We start from the raw sequence: 19,124 nt of genomic DNA on the forward strand, positions 1-19,124 counted from the left end.
CGTGGGCTGCAAACCAAAGGGTCGTGGTTCAATTCCCAGTCAGGGCACATGCTTGGGTTGTGGGCCTGGTCCATGTAAGAGGCAACCACACATTGATGTTTCTCTCCCTCTCTTTCTCCTTCCTTTTCCCTCTCTCTATAAATAAATAAATAAAATATTTTAAAAAATAATGCTTACATGCTAACAAGATGGTTAAGCCTGTCACTGTGAAATTTGAAGACAGCATTGGGGTTTTTTTGTCTTCTATCATTGTCTACTAAAAATTGATCACAGATGTCTATCTCACATGTTTCATATTGCCATTTAAGATGGTGTTCAAATCAGTGGCAGCTTGTTATTCACACCTTATTTTATAACTCATTTATATAATTTTCAACCAACCTTTTATTTCTATGACTTTCTCTATTTCCGAATTTAATTTACTAGTTTTGGATAAGAACTTATTTCTTTTTGCTTATATTCGAAAATAGTTCTTTTTTTAAAGATTTTATTTATTTATTTATCTTTAGAGGGGAAGGAGAGAGGGAGAGAAACATCAATGTATGGTTGCCTTTCGTGCGTCCCCTGCTGGGAGTTGGCCTGCAGGGAACTGGCCTGCAACCCAGGCATGTGCCCTGACTGGGAATCAAACCGCGATCTTCTGGTTCACAGGCCTGTGCTCAATCCACTGAGCTACACCAGCCAGGGCTTGAAAATAGTTCTTAAAGGATTTATCTATTTATTTGTATTTGGTCTCTTTTGGTTTTCATCAGTTGCTCTTGAATTTTTGCCCCATTTTCCTCATGTATATTACCTTTTTGTGGTACATGCTTCTCAGTGTTGTAATGTTAAGCAGCTATGATTAATTATTCCCATTCTACAATAATAAGTTATTGCCCAATAATAAAAATAGCTACCATTTACTGAACAATTATTATATGCCAAGCACAATGCTAAACTCTAGATATGAATCATCTCATTTAATCTTCCTACACCTTAATAAAGAACAATTATTATTCAAATTATACAAGTAAAGAAACTAATTGTTAGAAAGTATAAGTCATTGCCCAAGATTATATAGCCAGTAAGCCCCAGCATTGAAGAATTAAGTAAATGTTAATGCATCGATGATTTCTTTGTGACCATTCATTAATGCACACATCCATGTGTTTTCTCACATTTTGTCATTCAAGATAGGTTTGAGGATGTGCCCTGTTTCAGGCACTGATGCATGAGAGGATAAAAATAAAAATGGTCTTTATCTCTAGACTGCAGCATGGTTGGGGGTAGACATGCTAAAAAGAACAAGCATGATTGTACCAATCATCCTTCTAAATGTATTGAACGTATTAATGCCTGTAATTTATTTGATTTAAAATATGTAGTCTATTTAAAATATGCAGACTATTTAAACTAGTCTGCCCAACTAATTCTGCTTTCAGGACATTGCTAGTACAATTTTCTCTTCTAAATCTTCAGTTCCAGGAGACATGTTAGAATGCCTGGCACTTGGTAGGCCTACAACAGACTCTTCTTTGTTTTTGTTTTTGAAAGAAAGCAAAAGGCGAGAATGATCTGCTCAGTCAAATTAAGACCAAGGAGCAGATGCTAGATCAGAGGGTAATGATCGTCTTATTCCAATATTTTGTAGGCTTCACAGCTTTCCACTTCAGATATCAAGGTTGGCATATAGAGGGAATCGTGAACCAACCCAAATTCAATTACTCAACTGTCCTTTTGCCAGGCACATATTGAATTAGCTTCAGATATTTGATTACTTGTTTCATATTACCTCATTGGTAGAGTTCAGCTTGTGTTTCAAAAGACAGGATGTGAAAATCCTATCCACAGTCTATTTAAAAAGAGATTTAAATAAACAAAAAGCAAAATGATATAAGGTCCAGCCCATGTTTTGCCATGGAAAATCCCTGGGAACTCAGAAATGTGGAACTCAGTGTGACTGCCAGATACATAAGGAAAGGTAAATATTAATGATAATTCTGTAATGAGTATATTAAATTACCAGCGAACACTTGTTTTACCTTCTGTTGAATAATTTTCAATTATTTTAAACAATATGCACAATGTGTTCCATGTGACTTACATGCAAAAATGTATATTTGCCTTGTGGCTTGTTACATGTCCATGATTTGACATTTAGAACCCCATAATGAAAGAAAATAGAATAACATAAAACAAACATAGGCCACACTGTTTCTTAGCAGAGTACAACTTGGGCAAAAAATTTCCATTTGAATATAAGCTATTAATATCAATACTACATGTGGGCATGTGGAAATTATAACTTATTTGCATTCTGCAGTATTGTCCAATGTATTACTTGAAGTTATTTCATTTTATTATACTTTCACAAAGAAGAGTTTTATTTCTGAAAAGTGGCAGGAACAGCTAAGCAACCTGGTAGGGTTATTAGATTCTGAGAACTTTTAGGCAAAGCCAACAAGAACTCACTGAATTCAATAATTTGATACGTAGTCTGCGTTTTTATGACTGTTGCCTGGAATCTTTTTATTTTGAATAAAAATTGAAAGAATTAGTAAACCACAAGAACGATATAAGTCAGTCTCATAGTGACAGTTCTAAATTTTAGAAGCACAATCAATGCATGAGAAATCTTTGAAACATAGTCAAAACAGCTATCTCCTGGATAATAGTCTAGGGTGTGTCTTCTGTTCACTAGACTGGAATTATATATTTCATGGTGTGGGGTATGAAATGAATCAAATTACACCCCCCATACAAGACAGCAAACCATACTATAATACAGTCCCCCTGTGATCTTAGACCACACATCAGAAACCAGGAGGCAACCTCTTCCTGTTTTTGAGTGTACCATCATTAGAATACTGTGTTCAAATCTGTCAGTAACAGCAGCTACTACTTAGACCTGTCACACGGTATAGAACAACTGATTGGTTAATGAATTTTTAGACTGTGGCAATTGATTTGAATGGCTTTTCTTATCAAATGGTATACCTAGGTTGTTAATGTTGGAATAAGTGTTATCTCTGAAATACTTTTTGTAGAGTCATTCAACTCCATAATTGGTTATACAAACATACAAGCCTAAGTTTTTGAACACAGAAATTCTGTATGTTAAAAACTTGATACAGTTATGATCTAAATTATTTTATTAATTACGCCCATTATTATCTAAATTAGTTCACTGACTCTTCACCGATCAGGTCATGCATATCATTGACAGAGTCTCATGAAATCAGCTTCTCCTTATTTTGTTCAATGTCCAGCTTGTCTAGTATGAAAGTTATTTTCAGAAAGATAAGAACATGAAGTGATTGTTCCAAAGCTAGCTTTGGGATCAGCAGAGTTGGAAGTGGCTCTGTTGCGGTCCCAACTGGCAAGTGAAGGAGGCGCTTCATCAGGGTGATTAGCAACAACCAGGCACACACTAGCAGAGAGTGTGTGCCTGCAGGTTGGCCCTAGGGACAGCCTGGCTCAGGGGGGACTGTTTTATAAAATAGACTCCATTTTAATGCAGGGAGGATGTTAAATTATCTTAAAATGCTTTACAAAGGTCATTGCTGGTATTTTGGGAGGTTATAACAATACTATTTTTATTTTTCCTTTTTTAAGGGGGGCAGGGCACGGTTCAGCAAGGTGATAAGATAGTGAATGCCAAGCACAATTTATCTCATTATTAGTCAGATCCACTAAAAAACAGTGACCATGCATCCAAGCCTATTGGTGACCATATTTGCCTCTCCAGTCCTGACTTATTTTGAAAGCTGAAGCACAGTGGCGTTACTTAATCTGAAGCAATTGAAGAAAGTCGAAGGTGGAGAGAACGTTGGTCGGGTTTGAAGGGTTATGTGAAACAGCGCTCTGTTCATGCTTCTCACACCTTTATCTGATTTTTTTAGGCAAACCCATTAGCTTGTTAGCAATCATGGTGCTGGTTGGGGACAGCCTGCATAACTTGGCAGATGGCCTTGTCATAGGAGCAGCCTTCTCGTCTTCACCTGAGTCTGGAGTAACCACAACAATTGCTATCTTGTGTCATGAGATTCCACATGAAATGGGTGAGTCTGATAGTAGAATCACTGTTTTCTGCATGTTGAGAAAATCGTGATAACTTCTAGCTATGGTTTCCTAGGCTTCCTTTTGTAAACTATGATAAAAAGATGACTACTTTTCTTCCACAGTTTATTTTTAAAAGCAGAAGAGAACTAGCAAAAATTACTTCACCTAGGGATAAAATTCAGTCAGTCAGTTATATTTCCCAGGGCCAGAAGTGACTCTTTCTGTTCTGGAGAATTCTATATGGGAGAAAGTCATTAAAGAAACTTCCTGTTAAAAAGCTTTGGCAAGAATTTTAAATTCTGCATAGTAAATGTGGGAAAAACACTCAGAGGGGAATTTTACCCACTATGTCAGCAAACAGGTCAATGAGATAAAGTAACGTTTAAATTAAAGCCATACCATGGTTTCACCAACCGGATTTATGCAAGATATCCAAAGCCAACTGTAAAATTGATATGACAGGCTTTTGGTAGCAGATGCACATAAGACTTTATCTGGATAATCTTTATAGCCCTGTCATTCAAATCCTGCCTCCCAGAAATCAAGATGAGATAGAATATACATTAACGAAACAGACTTAGAAATAGTAGAGGCTGGCCCCAGGCACACACGTACCCTAGAGAGAGGGCTCTGGCTGTCACTCTTTCTGCTCTCATTTCAGACCTTCATTGCCCTCTTGGGCCAAGCTTGGCCTCTGTCTTTAGTGTCTGTTATCAGAAATCCCACTGCCAGCTCATCCTTGACCCATCCCTATTGGAGCAGTTTATTGAATGTCCTTCCTGAATCCATTGAAATGTGCCTGGCTTGGGCGCCTTATCCTATGGTCCTGCTTTAAGCTACTATAGTAAATCCTCAGAGGAGTGTGGCCATCTGTGGCAGGCCAGCAAAGACATGTTAAGATCTGTTCATAGACTAGGTATATAATGGGACTAGGAAACTCAGTCCCCAGGCTGTCTTTGTTGAATTTCAGCCTTGTCTCAATCCCCAAAACTAAGAAATAGAGGGTCTCAGATTAATAGGCCATTCTTCTCTTGGGGGAAAGGAGTGAATGTGATGTTTTCAAATCATTAAGATCTTAATACATTTTCTAAAGAAAAATTTTGTTTTCCTAGTCAACTTTGGCAATGAGCTTAAAATCTCACATTAAGTGGTTTTCTTTTCCCAAAACAGTTTCCATAAGCAAATAACAAAATCCCACATCGTGTTTACCACCTTGTGATTTTGTTTGACAGGTTTTCAGGGAAAAAGATTTAGAAATCCTGGGATAGCAAATGCCTTATTTTGCGTTTATCTAAGCTGAAAATGCCACAAGACCACAGGACGTCAGACACTAAAGAGTATGTCACAGTTCTCTGTGTATGCTATCTTTGGGAGCAGTAAAAGGAACAGAACTCTTGAAATGTAACTTCTTAATTGCATAGTGAGTTAGCTATGAATCCTAGAGAAATCTAGAAAATGGTTTCTAACCTGACCTTTCAGCTTAACTTATAAAATTGATCCCAGGTGCTGCTGACATTTGAAACAACCTAATAGCATGTTACTCTACCAAAGCCATCATTAGTTAATTGATAATTATATTTTCTCTTTCCTTAAATTTCAGGAGACTTTGCTGTGCTGCTAAGCTCTGGACTTCCTATTAAAATTGCCATCCTGATGAATTTTATAAGCGCTCTAACTGCCTTCATAGGACTGTATATTGGCCTCTCAGTATCAACTGATCCTTGTGTTCAAAATTGGATCCTGACAGTTACTGCTGGGATGTTCTTATATTTATCCTTAGTGGAAATGGTAAGCTTTGTGGCTTTTCCATTATCTTCTTCTAAACACTGAGAATGTGAAATAGAGAAAAAGCATTCAAATGGAAGGATAGATGGGGAGAGGAAAAGAACAATATAGATAACAATATAAAAGATCAAAGAAATATTCTGTGTAATCTAAGAAAGGAAATTACAAGAGGAAGAAATAGAATTTGAGACACAGAAAATTGACATCCTTTTAGTGAACTGAAGTGGAATGAATGAAACCTTTAAAATAGCCAAAAAGTGATCATTAGTTGATTCTGTTCTGACTTTGTATCTATATGTGATGCCTGAACCTCTAGATAAAAAATAGCAAGTTTGGTTGAACAGCTAGCTATTTTGTTTATACATTGGAAATTTATTCAACCAAATTTGCAATTGCATTAAATAGCTGTTTGACTTAATTAAACAACCTTATTTTTAAAAATAATGATTTTATCTTCATGCTGTAATTGCCAGATGGTTACCATGTGGCGACATAAGATTGTCAGTGTGCGGTCTTTAGAATTGCGGCCTGTATTCCCTAAAGGGGTCCTTGTTGACACCAATGGCAATTTAGTCACCAAGTTTTGTTCTGTATAATCTTATGAAAAAATTAAACATGGGAAATTTTACTTTTTTTTGACTTCTAAATTTTGGTCTTCATCAGGTAAACCAGTTTATTTAAGGTCATTTTCTATTAAACTTGTTTACAATTTAAATATCTCAAGGTGAAAGTCATAATGATAATCCCTTCTCATGAGTTGGAATAAGGTAAATAAAAATGATATAAATTACCAAAAGAAATATTTAATTCTGAGAAGCAATAGAAAACCAACTTGAATGAAAGTAAAGTAAACAAGCTTGAAGATACTATATGGAACAGGACCATTGGGATGGGCTAAGGATGTGGCAGAATCCAGGTACTGTCCTGGAAGTAAATAAAAAGGAATGTTTCATAAGAAAAAAATCTAGAAGCCAGGAACCTGTGCTGATAGAATTAGAATAATATTGCATTCTTGAAGTAAAATTCAATAAAGGAACATTTCAAGTGAACACCACCATTTTAAATTCCTTTGTAAATGCTTCTGCCTTTATTCTTGTTTGTATTTAATTGTTTTTAATTTATTGATTTGAGAGAAAGAGAGAGGAAGGAGAGAGAGAGAAAGTCAAACAGACAGGAATTTCTGGTTCCACCTATTTATGCATTAATTGGTTGATTCTTACGTGTGCCCTGACCAGGAATTGAACCCTCACAACTTTGGCATATGGGGCTGACCCTCTAACCAGTTGAGCTACCTGTCCAGTGTCTGGTTGTTTTTCTTAGTTCTCATAAGATTCAAACAGATGAGGAAACACCAAAATGTACTTCCATGTTTATACACGTTCTTACATGTTATTTATGATACTCAGGAAAGTTCCTGATCGTAATGGTGCAGATAGCTAAAATTGGGGCAGATTTTACCCCCTCCCTTTCCTGAACCCAAATCCCCAACCCATGGTCAACATACCCAATCCTTTGATCCTTCCTGTTTGAGAAATCTGTATTTCTAGCCTTTGTCACTTCCAAAGCACACTGCCCACCCATCATTGGATGTTGGGAGGTACCTTTTGTTTACAGCATCTCTGTGCAAGTCCTCACATTCACTCTTGAACCTCCTGATTTTTAGCTTTCTAATTTCTCTTCATGAGTCAGTTGGGGGAAGTTGCTGTATTCTTTTGAAGTTCACTTGTTTATTTGTTTATGTTTTACATAGTCTGAATCTCTCTTCAAGTATGATGGATGTGCATGTGTGTAGTCAGTTCTTTTTCTTTGCCAGAGAGACCATTCTCCTGAGATTGACCTGAGAAGGTTGTTCAGAGCCATTTGTCATAGAGAACCCTGAGCTAAATACGTCATTTTCTCCTCAGTGTTTCTCCTCCTGATTTTGTAAGGGTAAGACATTGCTTGTAAGAAAGCAATATGTCTGGTATCCTCTGAGATTCCAACTAGAATAAATCTTGACCTTATTGAAAATTACTATTGGTCTGGGGACAAGCAGCATTTTGGCCAAAAGACAGAAAATGAAATACTCCGAGTTTCCTGGGGCCACTTCCTACAATCCAGGTCGCCTGCTCTCACGGCCTTTTGCGTAACTTCTAAACAAATTCGACTCTTTCACACAGCAGCAAATTTAACCTTTGCTGTACTCTGGGCCTGTGCCAAAGAAAATAGTCTTTTGCATCTGAAGGAAAGAAAACAAGGTTTCATGACTCTGTAAATAGCAAAGAAAATAAATGACAACAATGAAAGGGAAACGGGGAATACTTTCATACATGGGTTATTTACTAAACCCTGGAAATTCACCAGCAGGGTTAATGTGGAAAGATTAGCTAGATCTTTGCTTTCCTCATTTGTTTCAAAGAAATTGGGTGTGTTATTTCAAAGTCCTACAAGAAAAAGAACTAGGGGCAAAAATGAGACCATTAGCAATGAAATCAACAAGGAAGAACGTCTTCTGGAAATCTGCCAAAGTGGTATTGCCTTATCCAAGCACGCTAACTTCCAGTTGCATTGAAGGGTTTCTAAAGAAAGTTAAGAATGAATGGAGCTCTGGGTGGCCAGAGGAAATTCATTCTGTTTATAAAGATCAGTGTCCTAGACTAGGTTTTCTCTAAGCAGAAGCTAAGACAAAGGCTTGAATGAAGGTAATTCATTTGGGAGGTGAGCCCAGGGAGCAGGACTGAGGGCAGATCAGGTAAAACAGAGAAGGATAAAAAGTCAATAAAACGTGTTTTTCCCTGGCTGGTGTGGCTCACTGGATTGAGCACCTGCCTGCAAACCGAAAGGTGGCTGGCTCAATTCTCAGTCAGGTCACATGCCTAGGTTGTGGGTCAAGCCCTCAGTAGGGGTGTGCAAGAAGTAACCATACATTGCTGTTTCTCTCCCTCCCGTCCCCTCTAAAAATAAATTTAAAAAAATTTTAAGTTAAAAAAATAATGTGTTTTTATTAAATTGATCACCACTCTTGGGAGAATCTAACATAGGACTTTCTGAGGGGGCTCCTGTCCCCATTATTCAAAGCTGGCCCCACAAGCATTATTCCATATACTCTCAGGTTATACATGCTTGAGTGCCGAGGGAGTTCCCATGGCGGTTGCCTACCATGATGTCAGAGAAACCCAGGGCAAGAGAAAGAGGAATGCAGTGTGGCCCTGAAGCAAGGCTCTATGCAACACCTTCTTGGAACTGGTCTCTGCAAATGTGTCTAGGGTAAGAGATGGGGCTGACAGAATATAAAATAGCATGATAGTAAAGTCCATGGACAGCTGACCCTGTCCACCACTCAAATATGCAAATGTTCTCCTTATAAGTCCCATCTATCATGGTGGTAGCCACGCAAAACTCCTCGAAGACTTTATACAAAATAGTGGAACCAGCTCCAAACCCTGAGGTCTTGAGGCCGTATTTGATATTCATCAGCTCTCTCCAGTAGCACCCAATCTTGATTCCCCTCATCCGAAGGCAACGCTTTGGCTGGCCTGGCTTTCTTTCCAACTAAAGCAACTCAGGGTGCACAGAGAGATCTGCTGTGAGCTTGTCAGGACATGTTTCCTGCAGTTGCCTGGTAACCATTGTCAATAGGCGTAGAAGCACCAAGAGATACTTCAAGGAATCCCCAGGCTTCTGGATATGTTCCTTGCTTACTCCATTGTGTAGCAATAACCCTGGTTCCCATGATAACCAGTGACAATCACTTCTACTAACACTGTAAGTTTTCTCCACTTGGTTCATTCATTGTATCAGGAACTCAAGTGACCAGGTGGTAGTAACAGCTTCAAGTTCAGTGGAAATATTCTCTGGTGTATTCTCTTCAAGAAAAATGTGGTCTGACAGTGCTAAAGTTTGCATGAACAGGAAGCACAAATTCCACAAGAAACTGGCAGTGATTGATGACCATGGCTTGATGATTTTCTCTATTATTTATGCTCTTATCTCTTGTTTTCTTCCTTCTGCTCACTTTGTATTTAATTTTCTGTTAATTTTTTTTACTTTAAGTGGTAGAATGATATATCATTGACTTTAAATCTTTCTTCTTTTCTAAATTAAGCATTTAAAGTTATAAAGTTCTTTCTAGCACTGCTTTAGCTGAGTCCCATATATTTTATTTTGTTGTGTTTTCAATACTATTTTGAAGTAGTTTTAATTTTCCATGTAATTTTTTGAGCCATATGTTATATAGAAGTATGTTGCTTAATTTCTCAATATTTGAAATCTTTCTAAATATCTTTTTGCTTTAATTCTTTCATAGTCAAAGAATATACTTTATATTTACTTTTGAAACTTTTGAGACTTGTTCTCTGGCCCAGCATATTGTCTGTCCTGGTGAGTGGCCCCTTGTGCATTGGGAAAGTATTTGAGTGGAGTGTGTTGGTGGTGGGGTTCTGTGACTATCAGGCTTGCCAATAGTGTTATTCATATTTCCAAATTCTGCACTGATTTTTATCTCCACTTGTTCTGGTAATAATTATTGAGGAAGGTATGTTAAAATATAAACCTATATCCATGATTTGTATATTTTGTTCTTTCCACTTTGCTTCATGTGCTTGAATTTCTTTTATTAAATGCATGCATATTTAGGAATGTTATGTCCTCTTGATGGATCGATATTTTTATCATGCTAAAAGATTCCTCTTTATCTCAGGCCTACCTCCTCGTCTTGAAGCCTTCTTTGCCTGGTGTTAATAGAGTCACCTCAGCTTTCCTGCTCACTGTTTGCACAGAATATCTTTTCCATCCTTTTATCTTCCATGTATTTGTGGAAGTCAGTGGTGGTGCCTTGATAGAATTTTGAACTGTCATTTAACAGAAGTGGGTCCAATGCGATTAGTAATCCCTGTGATGGATAGGTTTGTATCCATTTATCTTGTTTTTCTACTTTCTCTTAATTATATTTGTTTGCTGTCTTTTACATAGTCCCCAGTTTGCTCCAAAGATTTTATGAGATTTGTTCCCTCTATCTGTAATGACACATCCCATACCCAAAGACTTATACTTCTTAAGCTTGGGAATCCAGGGCGATCTTATTTTACATGTCCATTGGGACCTTGCAGATGTGATTAAGATTTAGGACCTTGAGATGGGGAGATTATCCTTGATAGTCTGTGGTCCCAATCTAATTACAGGAGCCCTTAAAACCGGAAAACCTTCTTCCTGAAGTCATAGAAGGAGATGTGTTAACAGAAGTAGGGTCGGAGAGATTTGCCATTGCAGACTTTAAAGATGGAGGCAGGGGTCCGGGAGGCAAGGAGTGCAGGCAGCCTCTAGAAGCTGGAAAATGCAAGGAAACAGATTCTCTCCAGGGCTCCAGAATGGAGAGCAGGCCTGCTGACACATTCATTTTAGGGTGGTGACCCTGAAAGGTCAATGTGTATTGTTTTAAGCCCCCAGGTTGTGGTGATTTGTTAACAGAAGCATAGAAGATGAATATATGTCACTGTGCTACTTGATTTAGATGCACTTGGAAACAGAGGCAGCTATCTAAGCAGGATCATCTTATTCTGCGAATCAAAGTCCCTTGTAAGAAACTTCTCAGAATGAAAGTCAAGAGGATTTTTTAGCTCCACCTTCTTTAACTTTTACAAAATTTCTCAAAGACAAGATCTGAAAGTATTGCTTTCTTGAAGAGTTTGATAAGTGAGGCTTTATCTTTAACAATGTGATTTATAGCATAAAGAATAAATTAATTTATTAGAAATATAAATAGGTTATGCCAAGAAAAGGTTTATTTTGGATCTGAAACAAGTTTCAAACCTTTAGGCAGTGTTGCTAAAGTCTTAGACCCTGGAAACTGTTTCCATAGCAACAGGCCCACAGACTTCAAAGAGCTCTCACTAAGAATGTAACTGAAGATGTCCCTAGAACTGAGGACCAGGATGACTGCCCAGGATCCAGTATGTTATTAACACTCAAGATGACAGCAGAGGAGCTGTGCCTCAGAGAGGCAGGTCGTGGGGAAGGAAGTGCCTCACTAATTCGAGCAAAACAAAATAAAACACCCCCAAATTCAGGTGCCCCCTCTGTCTGGTAGATCAAGGCAAATTAGTTGAGAATATTATTTCCTGCCTTCACCACCACAAAGTTCTCCCAATGCCTTTTCCCCTTCTCTCATTTTTCTGAGGACACTCTTTTAAAAATTCTGTTCCTCATCAAGACTGTTACTGATGTTCCTTCAATCATGATTTTGCTTATATAATAAAGGGGGCAGAATCAGCAAGATGGAAGAGCAGTCACTTAGAGAAATTTGCTTATCTACTCTCTTGTGGGAAGAGTTTCCTAAAAGTAAAATCTCAGCCAGACTTTGCCTGGAGCATTTTTCAATTTCCAGATAATTTTTTTGTTCGAAAGGGTAAAGAGTATTTTGAATTTGAACTTAAGATCCCTTGCTTTTAAAATATACCCAAACACCCACAAATAAGATTTAAATATAATGCCCAGTCAATAGATAAGATTATCAATAGTCTAGATAAAAAGTAGGTATTGGCTTCCCTATAATGATTTTAGTTCAGTAAATGTAACAGCTTCAAGATAGAGAATTGGGTGAAAAGAATGTAAATTGATTGACAAGCAGCTACCTTTCTAATTAGGCTTCACCTTGTAATCGCCGCACTGTAAAATTAAGCAAAAACAGAATCTATACTTTTAGGATATTGATTCTAGTCCTCCTCCACATTATCTATTCTGTCTTCTAATTTTTTGTTTGATTGAGTCTTTCCCAGAGAAATCTAGATAAATCCAATGCAATTAAGCCAATAATCTATAATCACCAAGTTGGCTCTTACAAACAAGTCCTTTCTCCATGCAAAAAACTGGTAAGCCATAATTTCTTGGTAGTTTGGCAACATGTAGGTGTAATATCCTTTAAACAATATCCATCCATAGAAAGGGGATATTTCTTTGAAAAATACATGTAAAATAACCTTGATATATGTATTTGCTTTCAACATATATTTAAAAATCAGTGAATGCAGCTGACATCATTTATAACACTCTTTTGCTGTGAAACAAATGACAAGCATCTAAAAACCATTTCAGGCAGCAAAATTAATATAATTTAACATTCACAATTATTTCTTCACAGGAACGAGAAGGGTAAACCATTCCTACCAACAATTTTGAAAGATTTCTATTCTCTTTCTCTACACACTGACTGACAGAAATGTTTGTATTTTTCTTTTCCAACTTTTTTATTTAATTATTTTTGTATTTTTCTACTAATGTTTTTTTTCTTGTAGCTAGTCTCCCAAATCACTCTTGTGTGTGTATACAGACACACACACACACACACACACACACACACACACACACACACACATACACACACATATATATGTCTTCTAAAGCAATCCATTTCTTAGGAAAATGTTAAAGGTGCCCATGGCTATCTTTGCTAAGCTAAACAAGTAACAATTTTTCTGGCTGAATCGCTTTACCTAAGGAAAAAATAGTGAGGTGAAATGTTAGGTACAAGTGAAAAGCAGGTAACATTTTTGTCTCTCCTAATTGGGAATTACCATGATGTGGTTTTTGTCTTATAACTCAGTTTTCAAAAAAGAAAATGTCATTTATCTTCTGCTGCATACCTCTTCATGAAAAACAGCATATTTGCATATTTAACAAAATATCTAATAATGAATTTTAATACATAATTTTAAAATAAGCCTCTAGTTTGGCCACTCCAGGTACATCGAGACCTGTAGTCTTTGCTTTCTTGCTAGATAAGAAAAATTAAGAATTCTATATATATTAAGTTGTTCTTAACTGCTAATTTAAAAAGGCCTAAATTCAAAACAGGCCCTGTGTCAACAGGAGTAAGACATCCAGTTTCAGGATATTGTTGAGTGATTACCTCTATCTATGTTGAAGGTCTTAGCATTAATAATAAAATATGATAACTGAAAAGAAAACACTCTAACATCCCCCTTTACATTGCTGTCAAAACGAATAACCAAGGTCAGTGTAAAAATTCTCTCTCCCTCCCCTCTGCATGTAGATGTCCAGAAATCCCAGCACCATGTATTGAAGAGACTGTTTTTGTTCCATTTTATTACTTTTGCACCTTTGTCAAAGATCTGCTGATTATATTTTTTGTGGGCCTATTTCTGGCCTCTCCATTCTGTTACAATGATATGTTTATTCCTTCACAATAACACACTGCCAGTTACTGTAGCATTACAGTGAGTCTTGAAGTTGAATGGTGTCAATTTTCCAATGTTTTTCTTCTCCTACAACATTACGTTGGGTATTCTGGGTCTTTTGCATCTCTGTGTAAACTTTAGAATCAGTTTTTTTATATCCATGGAAAAATTGGTAGGACTTTGCTTGGCATTGTTTTAATCTATAGAAAAACTGGCATTTTGACAATATTGAGTCATATCCATGAACATGGTTTTCTCCATTTATTTTGTTTTTCCTTGATAGCAGTCATTAGAGTTTTGTAGTTTCCTCATATAGATCTTGTGCCTATTTTGTTAGATTTACATCTAAATGTTTAATTTTTGTTGCTAATGTAAGACTTTTGTATGTTAATCTTTTCTCCTCCAACCTTGATATAAGCATTTATTAGTTCCAGGGGCTTTTTGTGATACTTTTGGATTTTCTATAGAAATGATCCTGTCAACTACAAGTAAAGACAGTTTTATTTCTTTCCCATAGTGTGTACCTTTTATTTCCTTTTCTCCTCTTTTGATTCTTTTCTTCTGTATTCCTTTCCCCTCCCTTCTACCCCCTTGGTCTTTCCTTTCCCTTTCTCCTCTTCCCTCCCCTCCCCTTTCCTTCCCTTCTTTCCCTTCTTCTCCATGAATCTGAGGAATTTTCTATCCCTAGTTTTCTGTGAGGTTTTATCATGATGTGTATTGGATTTTGTCAATGCATTTTACGCATTTATTGATGTGATTATGTGCTTTTCCTTCTTTAGCTTGTTGGTGTTGTAGATTATATTAAGTGATGTTTAAATGTTGAATCAGCCTTGTATACCTGCCATAAATCCCACTTGGTTGTGCTATATCATTTTTATACTTTTTTTAATGCAATGTGGTACTATTTTGAATTCTGTTCACAAGAGAGACTGGTCTGTAGTTTTCTTTTCTTATAATGTCTTTGTCTAGTTTTGGTATTCAGACAAACCTGGCCTCATAGAATGTATTCGAGAGTTAGAAAGTATTCCTCTGCTTCTATTTTCTGAAAGATTTTAGGAAATTGGCACAAATTCTTCCTTAAATGTTTGGTAGAATTTACTGGTGAATACATCTGTGCCTGCTGCTATCTGTTTTGAACGGTTATTAAATGTCTTTTATAGATACAGGCCTATTCAGATTGTCTACTTGTTCTTCTGTGAGTTTTGGCAGTTTGTGTCTTTGAAAGAATTGATTATCAAATTTGTGATAATAAATTTGAGTTTTTTATAACTGTTTTTATTATGTTTTATTTTCCATGGAATTTGTAATGATGTCTCCACTTTTATTTCTGATATAAGTAATTTGTGTCTTTTGTTTTTTTTTCCTTAGTTAGCCTGGGTAGAAGCATATTGAGTTCATTGATATTTTCACAGAATCAAGGTTTGGTTTTATTGACTTACTGTTTTCAATTTTGTTGATTTCTCCTTTAATTTTTTTTCTTTTCACTTAGGATTTAATTTTCTATTCTTCTTCTAGTTTCCTGAGGTGGTAGCTTAGACTATTGATTCTGGATCTTTCTTTTTTTCCTACTATTTCCCTCTAAATAATAATTTCCTGCTTCTCCCAAAGTTTATTAATTGCATCTTCATTTTCAATTATTTTATTTATTTATTTTTCTTTTTAAAAAATACATTCTATTGATTATGCCATTATAGTTGTCCCATTTCCCCCCTCATTCCCTCCACCCTGCACACCCCTCCCCCACCATCCCCCCCTTTAGTTCATGTCCATGTGTCACAAGTTCTTTAGATTCTACATTTCCCATACTACTCTTGCCCTCCCCCCTGTCTATTTTCTCCCCATCATCTATGCTTCTTATTCTTTGTACCTTTTCCCCCTTCTCCTCCTTCCACTCCTCTGTTGCTAACCCTCCATGTGATCTCCATTTCTATGGTTCCTCTCCTGATCTAGCTGTCCTCTTAGTTTGCTTTTGTTTTAGGTGTGGTTGTTAATAACTGTGAGTTTGCTGTCCTTTCACTGTTCATCTTTTTTATCTTCTTTTTCTTAGATAAGTCCCTTTAACATCTCATATAATAAGGGCTTGGTGGTGATGAACTCCTTGAACTTGATCTTATCTGAGAAGCCCTTTATCTGCCCTTCCATTCTAAATATCCAAATTATAGGGGTATCAGAAGGGGAAAAGGAAGAGCAACAAGTGAAAAACTTATCTGAACAAATAATAAAGGAGAACTTCACCAATCTGGCAAAGGAAATAGACTTCCAGGAAGTCCAGGAAGCTCAGAGAGTCCCAAAGAAATTGGACCCAAGGAAGTACACACCAAGGCACATCATAATTACATTACCCAAGATTAAAATGTAGGAGAGAATTCTAGAAGCAGCAAGAGATAAGGGGACAGTCACCTACAAAGGAGCTCCCATCAGACTGTCAGCTGATTTCTCAAAAGATACCTTACAGGCAAGAAGGGGCTGGAAAGAAGTATTCCAAGTCATGAAATCCATAGACCTACATCCAAGATTCCTCTATCCAGCAAAGCTTTCATTTATTTATTTATTTTTAGAGAGAGGGGAAGGGAGGGATAAAGAGAGGGAAACATCAATGTGTGGTTGCCTCTTGCATGCTCCCTACTGGGGATCTGGCAACCCAGGCATCCACCCTGACTGGGAATCCCACCACCAACCCTTTGGTTTGAAGGTCAATATTCAATTAACTGAGCTACACCAGCCAGGGCTAGTTCAAAATATTTTAAATTTTAGTTTTTGATCCTGTATTATTTAGAATGATGCTGTTTAATCTCTATGTATTTGGGACTTTCCAACTGTCTTTCTGTCTTTGAATTTTAGTTTTATTCCACTGTTATCTGAGAGAGGACATTGTACAATTTCTGTTCTTTTGAATTTGTCAAAGTGCACCTTATGGCCACACTGTGGTCTGTCTAGGTGACTGTTTTGTATGAGCTTGAGAAGAATGTTAATTATGCTGTTATTGCCTGAAGTAGTTTGTATATGTCAATTATACACAGTTGATCGATGATGCTCTGTAGTTCAACTGTGATGTATTGATTTTTTGTCTTCTGGGTCTGTCCATTTTTAACAGAGATGTGTCAAAGTCTCCAACTATGATAGTAGATCCATCTAATTCTCTTCACAGTTCTGTTAGTTTTATCTTCTATATTTTGACACTTTGTTGTTAGAAAATATACATTAAAGATTATTGGAGAATTGAGTCTTTTATCCTTATCTAATGTCCATCTTTATCTGTGATAACTTTCTTTGCTCTGAAGCTGCTCTGTTGGAAATTAATATCTACCCTCAGTTACTTTGGATTGGTGTCAATGTGATAGATTTTCCTCCATCCCTTTACTTTTAATATACATGTGTCTTTATATTTAAAATAGGTTTCTTGTAGACAGCATATAGGTAGATGTTATTTTTTATCCACTCTAAAAAATGTCTGTCTTTTAATTGGTATATTTAGACCATTGACATTTAGAGTGATTACTGATATAGTTGTATAAATATCTGCCATTTTTGTTACTGTTTTCTAATTTTTCCTGTATTCTTTGTTGCTAATTTCATCTTCTTCACTTTTCCTGCCTTGTAGTTTTAATTGAGCATTTTATATTTTTCCATTTTGAGTGTTCTCCTAGTGTATTAATTATATTTCCCTTTTTTGTTTTTTAAGTAGTTGCCCTAGGGTTTTTGGTATACACACAACTAGTCCCAAACCACTTTCATATAACACTCTACTGTTTCATGGGTAATGCAGGTACCTTGGAATAAGAAAACATTCCAGATTCATCCTTTCTATTCCTTGTTTCATCGCTGCCATTGATTTCACTCAGCGTAGGTGTGCACACACACGAGCATACATCAAATTCATTGTTGCTATTCTTTTGAAGAAATTTGCCAATTCAATTAAGAGGAAGACAACAAAAGCTTCTATTTATTCATTTTCTGATTCTCGTCCTTCTTCATGTAGATCCCAGTTTGTGAGCTGTATTATTTTCTTCTCTCTGTAAAACTTCCTTTACCATTTTTTGCCAGGATGGTCTACTGGCAACAATTTTCCTCAATTTTTGTTTGTCTGAGAAAGTCTTTAGTTCCTCTTCACTTTTGAAGGATCATTTGGAGGTACATAATTCTAGGTTGGTGGTTCTTAACTATCTCACTTTAGTCTTTCTGCTGGTGTAGTTTCTAAGGAGAATTTAGACATAATTATTGTCCTTGCTCCTATAAGATATTTTTCCCTCTGGCTTATTTCAAGATTTTTAAAATAGCTTTGATTTTCTGAAGTTTGAAAGTGATACACTTGTATGCAACGTTTTCGTATTTATCCCGCTTGGTGTTCTCTGAGCTTCCTGAATCTGTGTTTTGCTGTCTGACGTTAATTTGGGAGAAATTCTGCTGTAGTTAGTGCTATTCTCTGTCTCTGCCTTCTTCCTCTCCACTGTTCTGGGCTGGCAGCAGGCCCTACAACCTCACTTCTGCGACATAGCTAAGGAGAGTTGTTCCTTTTCCAGTTTGACCAGCTTTTTACTTGTTGTTAGGATGTAGTGGCAGAATTCTAATCTTATGCCACACTTGAAAAGAGAAGTCTTTTACATTAACTTCTAAGTGGACAGTTTGCAAATGCAAACAGATAATTGCAGATTTGCAAGCCAAATGGTGACTCTTGTGAGCAAGTTTCCATTTTTTCTCAGCTGTGTGTCTTTTGCAAGGTTAAAATTAAGGCATTTACACACGTGACAGAGTTAGAGCAGCTCATGGAAGGGGTGTCCCTAACTAAGCATAATTAGAGTGTCCTACAAAATAAGTGTTTTTTTTCTCATCATATTTTTTAGGGACAAGCATGGTTCTACTTATCAAATGCAAATGTACACCTCACCCCTATGCACAGTAGACCCCAGGGTCCTTCTGAAGGGAGGAACGTGGCATAAATCAGTTGTCAAGTGAGCTTCGTGAATGGAAAAGAAAACCATTTCTCTTGAAGGTTGAGGATGCCAAAATCTACACTTTCCTGAGAGAAAAATATTCACATTATAATTTTACCTTTACCAGAGGCATGACCCAATGTTTTCAATAAATGAGTATTAAATTTTTACATTTGAACTGTAGCTTTTTAATCAT

The 19,124-nt window shown here is 36.7% G+C and overlaps 1 protein-coding gene and 1 long non-coding RNA gene across 4 annotated transcripts in view; one reads left to right on the forward strand and one right to left on the reverse strand.

Moving 5' to 3' along the window:
* Positions 1 to 19,124, forward strand: part of SLC39A12 (solute carrier family 39 member 12) — a 64,811-nt gene that overhangs the window by 41,126 nt on the left and 4,561 nt on the right. For all 3 annotated transcript variants that reach the window (XM_037060787.1, XM_037060786.1, XM_037060788.1), the window contains 2 exons: positions 3,882 to 4,040; positions 5,642 to 5,829. In XM_037060787.1, the coding sequence (XP_036916682.1) occupies positions 3,882 to 4,040; positions 5,642 to 5,829 (347 nt within the window). The remainder of the gene's footprint in view (positions 1 to 3,881; positions 4,041 to 5,641; positions 5,830 to 19,124) is intronic.
* On the reverse strand, positions 1,429 to 18,398 carry LOC118997149 (uncharacterized). Its single transcript, XR_005068622.1, has 3 exons — positions 18,318 to 18,398; positions 15,804 to 15,807; positions 1,429 to 1,441 (listed from the first exon to the last, which is right to left on the reverse strand). It is a non-coding gene; the product is annotated as an uncharacterized LOC118997149 (long non-coding RNA).

This window comes from Sturnira hondurensis, unplaced genomic scaffold (genome assembly GCF_014824575.4).
Source record: "Sturnira hondurensis isolate 20B ecotype Veracruz unplaced genomic scaffold, ASM1482457v3 Scaffold0012488, whole genome shotgun sequence".
In the NCBI taxonomy this organism is placed as follows: Eukaryota; Metazoa; Chordata; class Mammalia; order Chiroptera; family Phyllostomidae; genus Sturnira; species Sturnira hondurensis.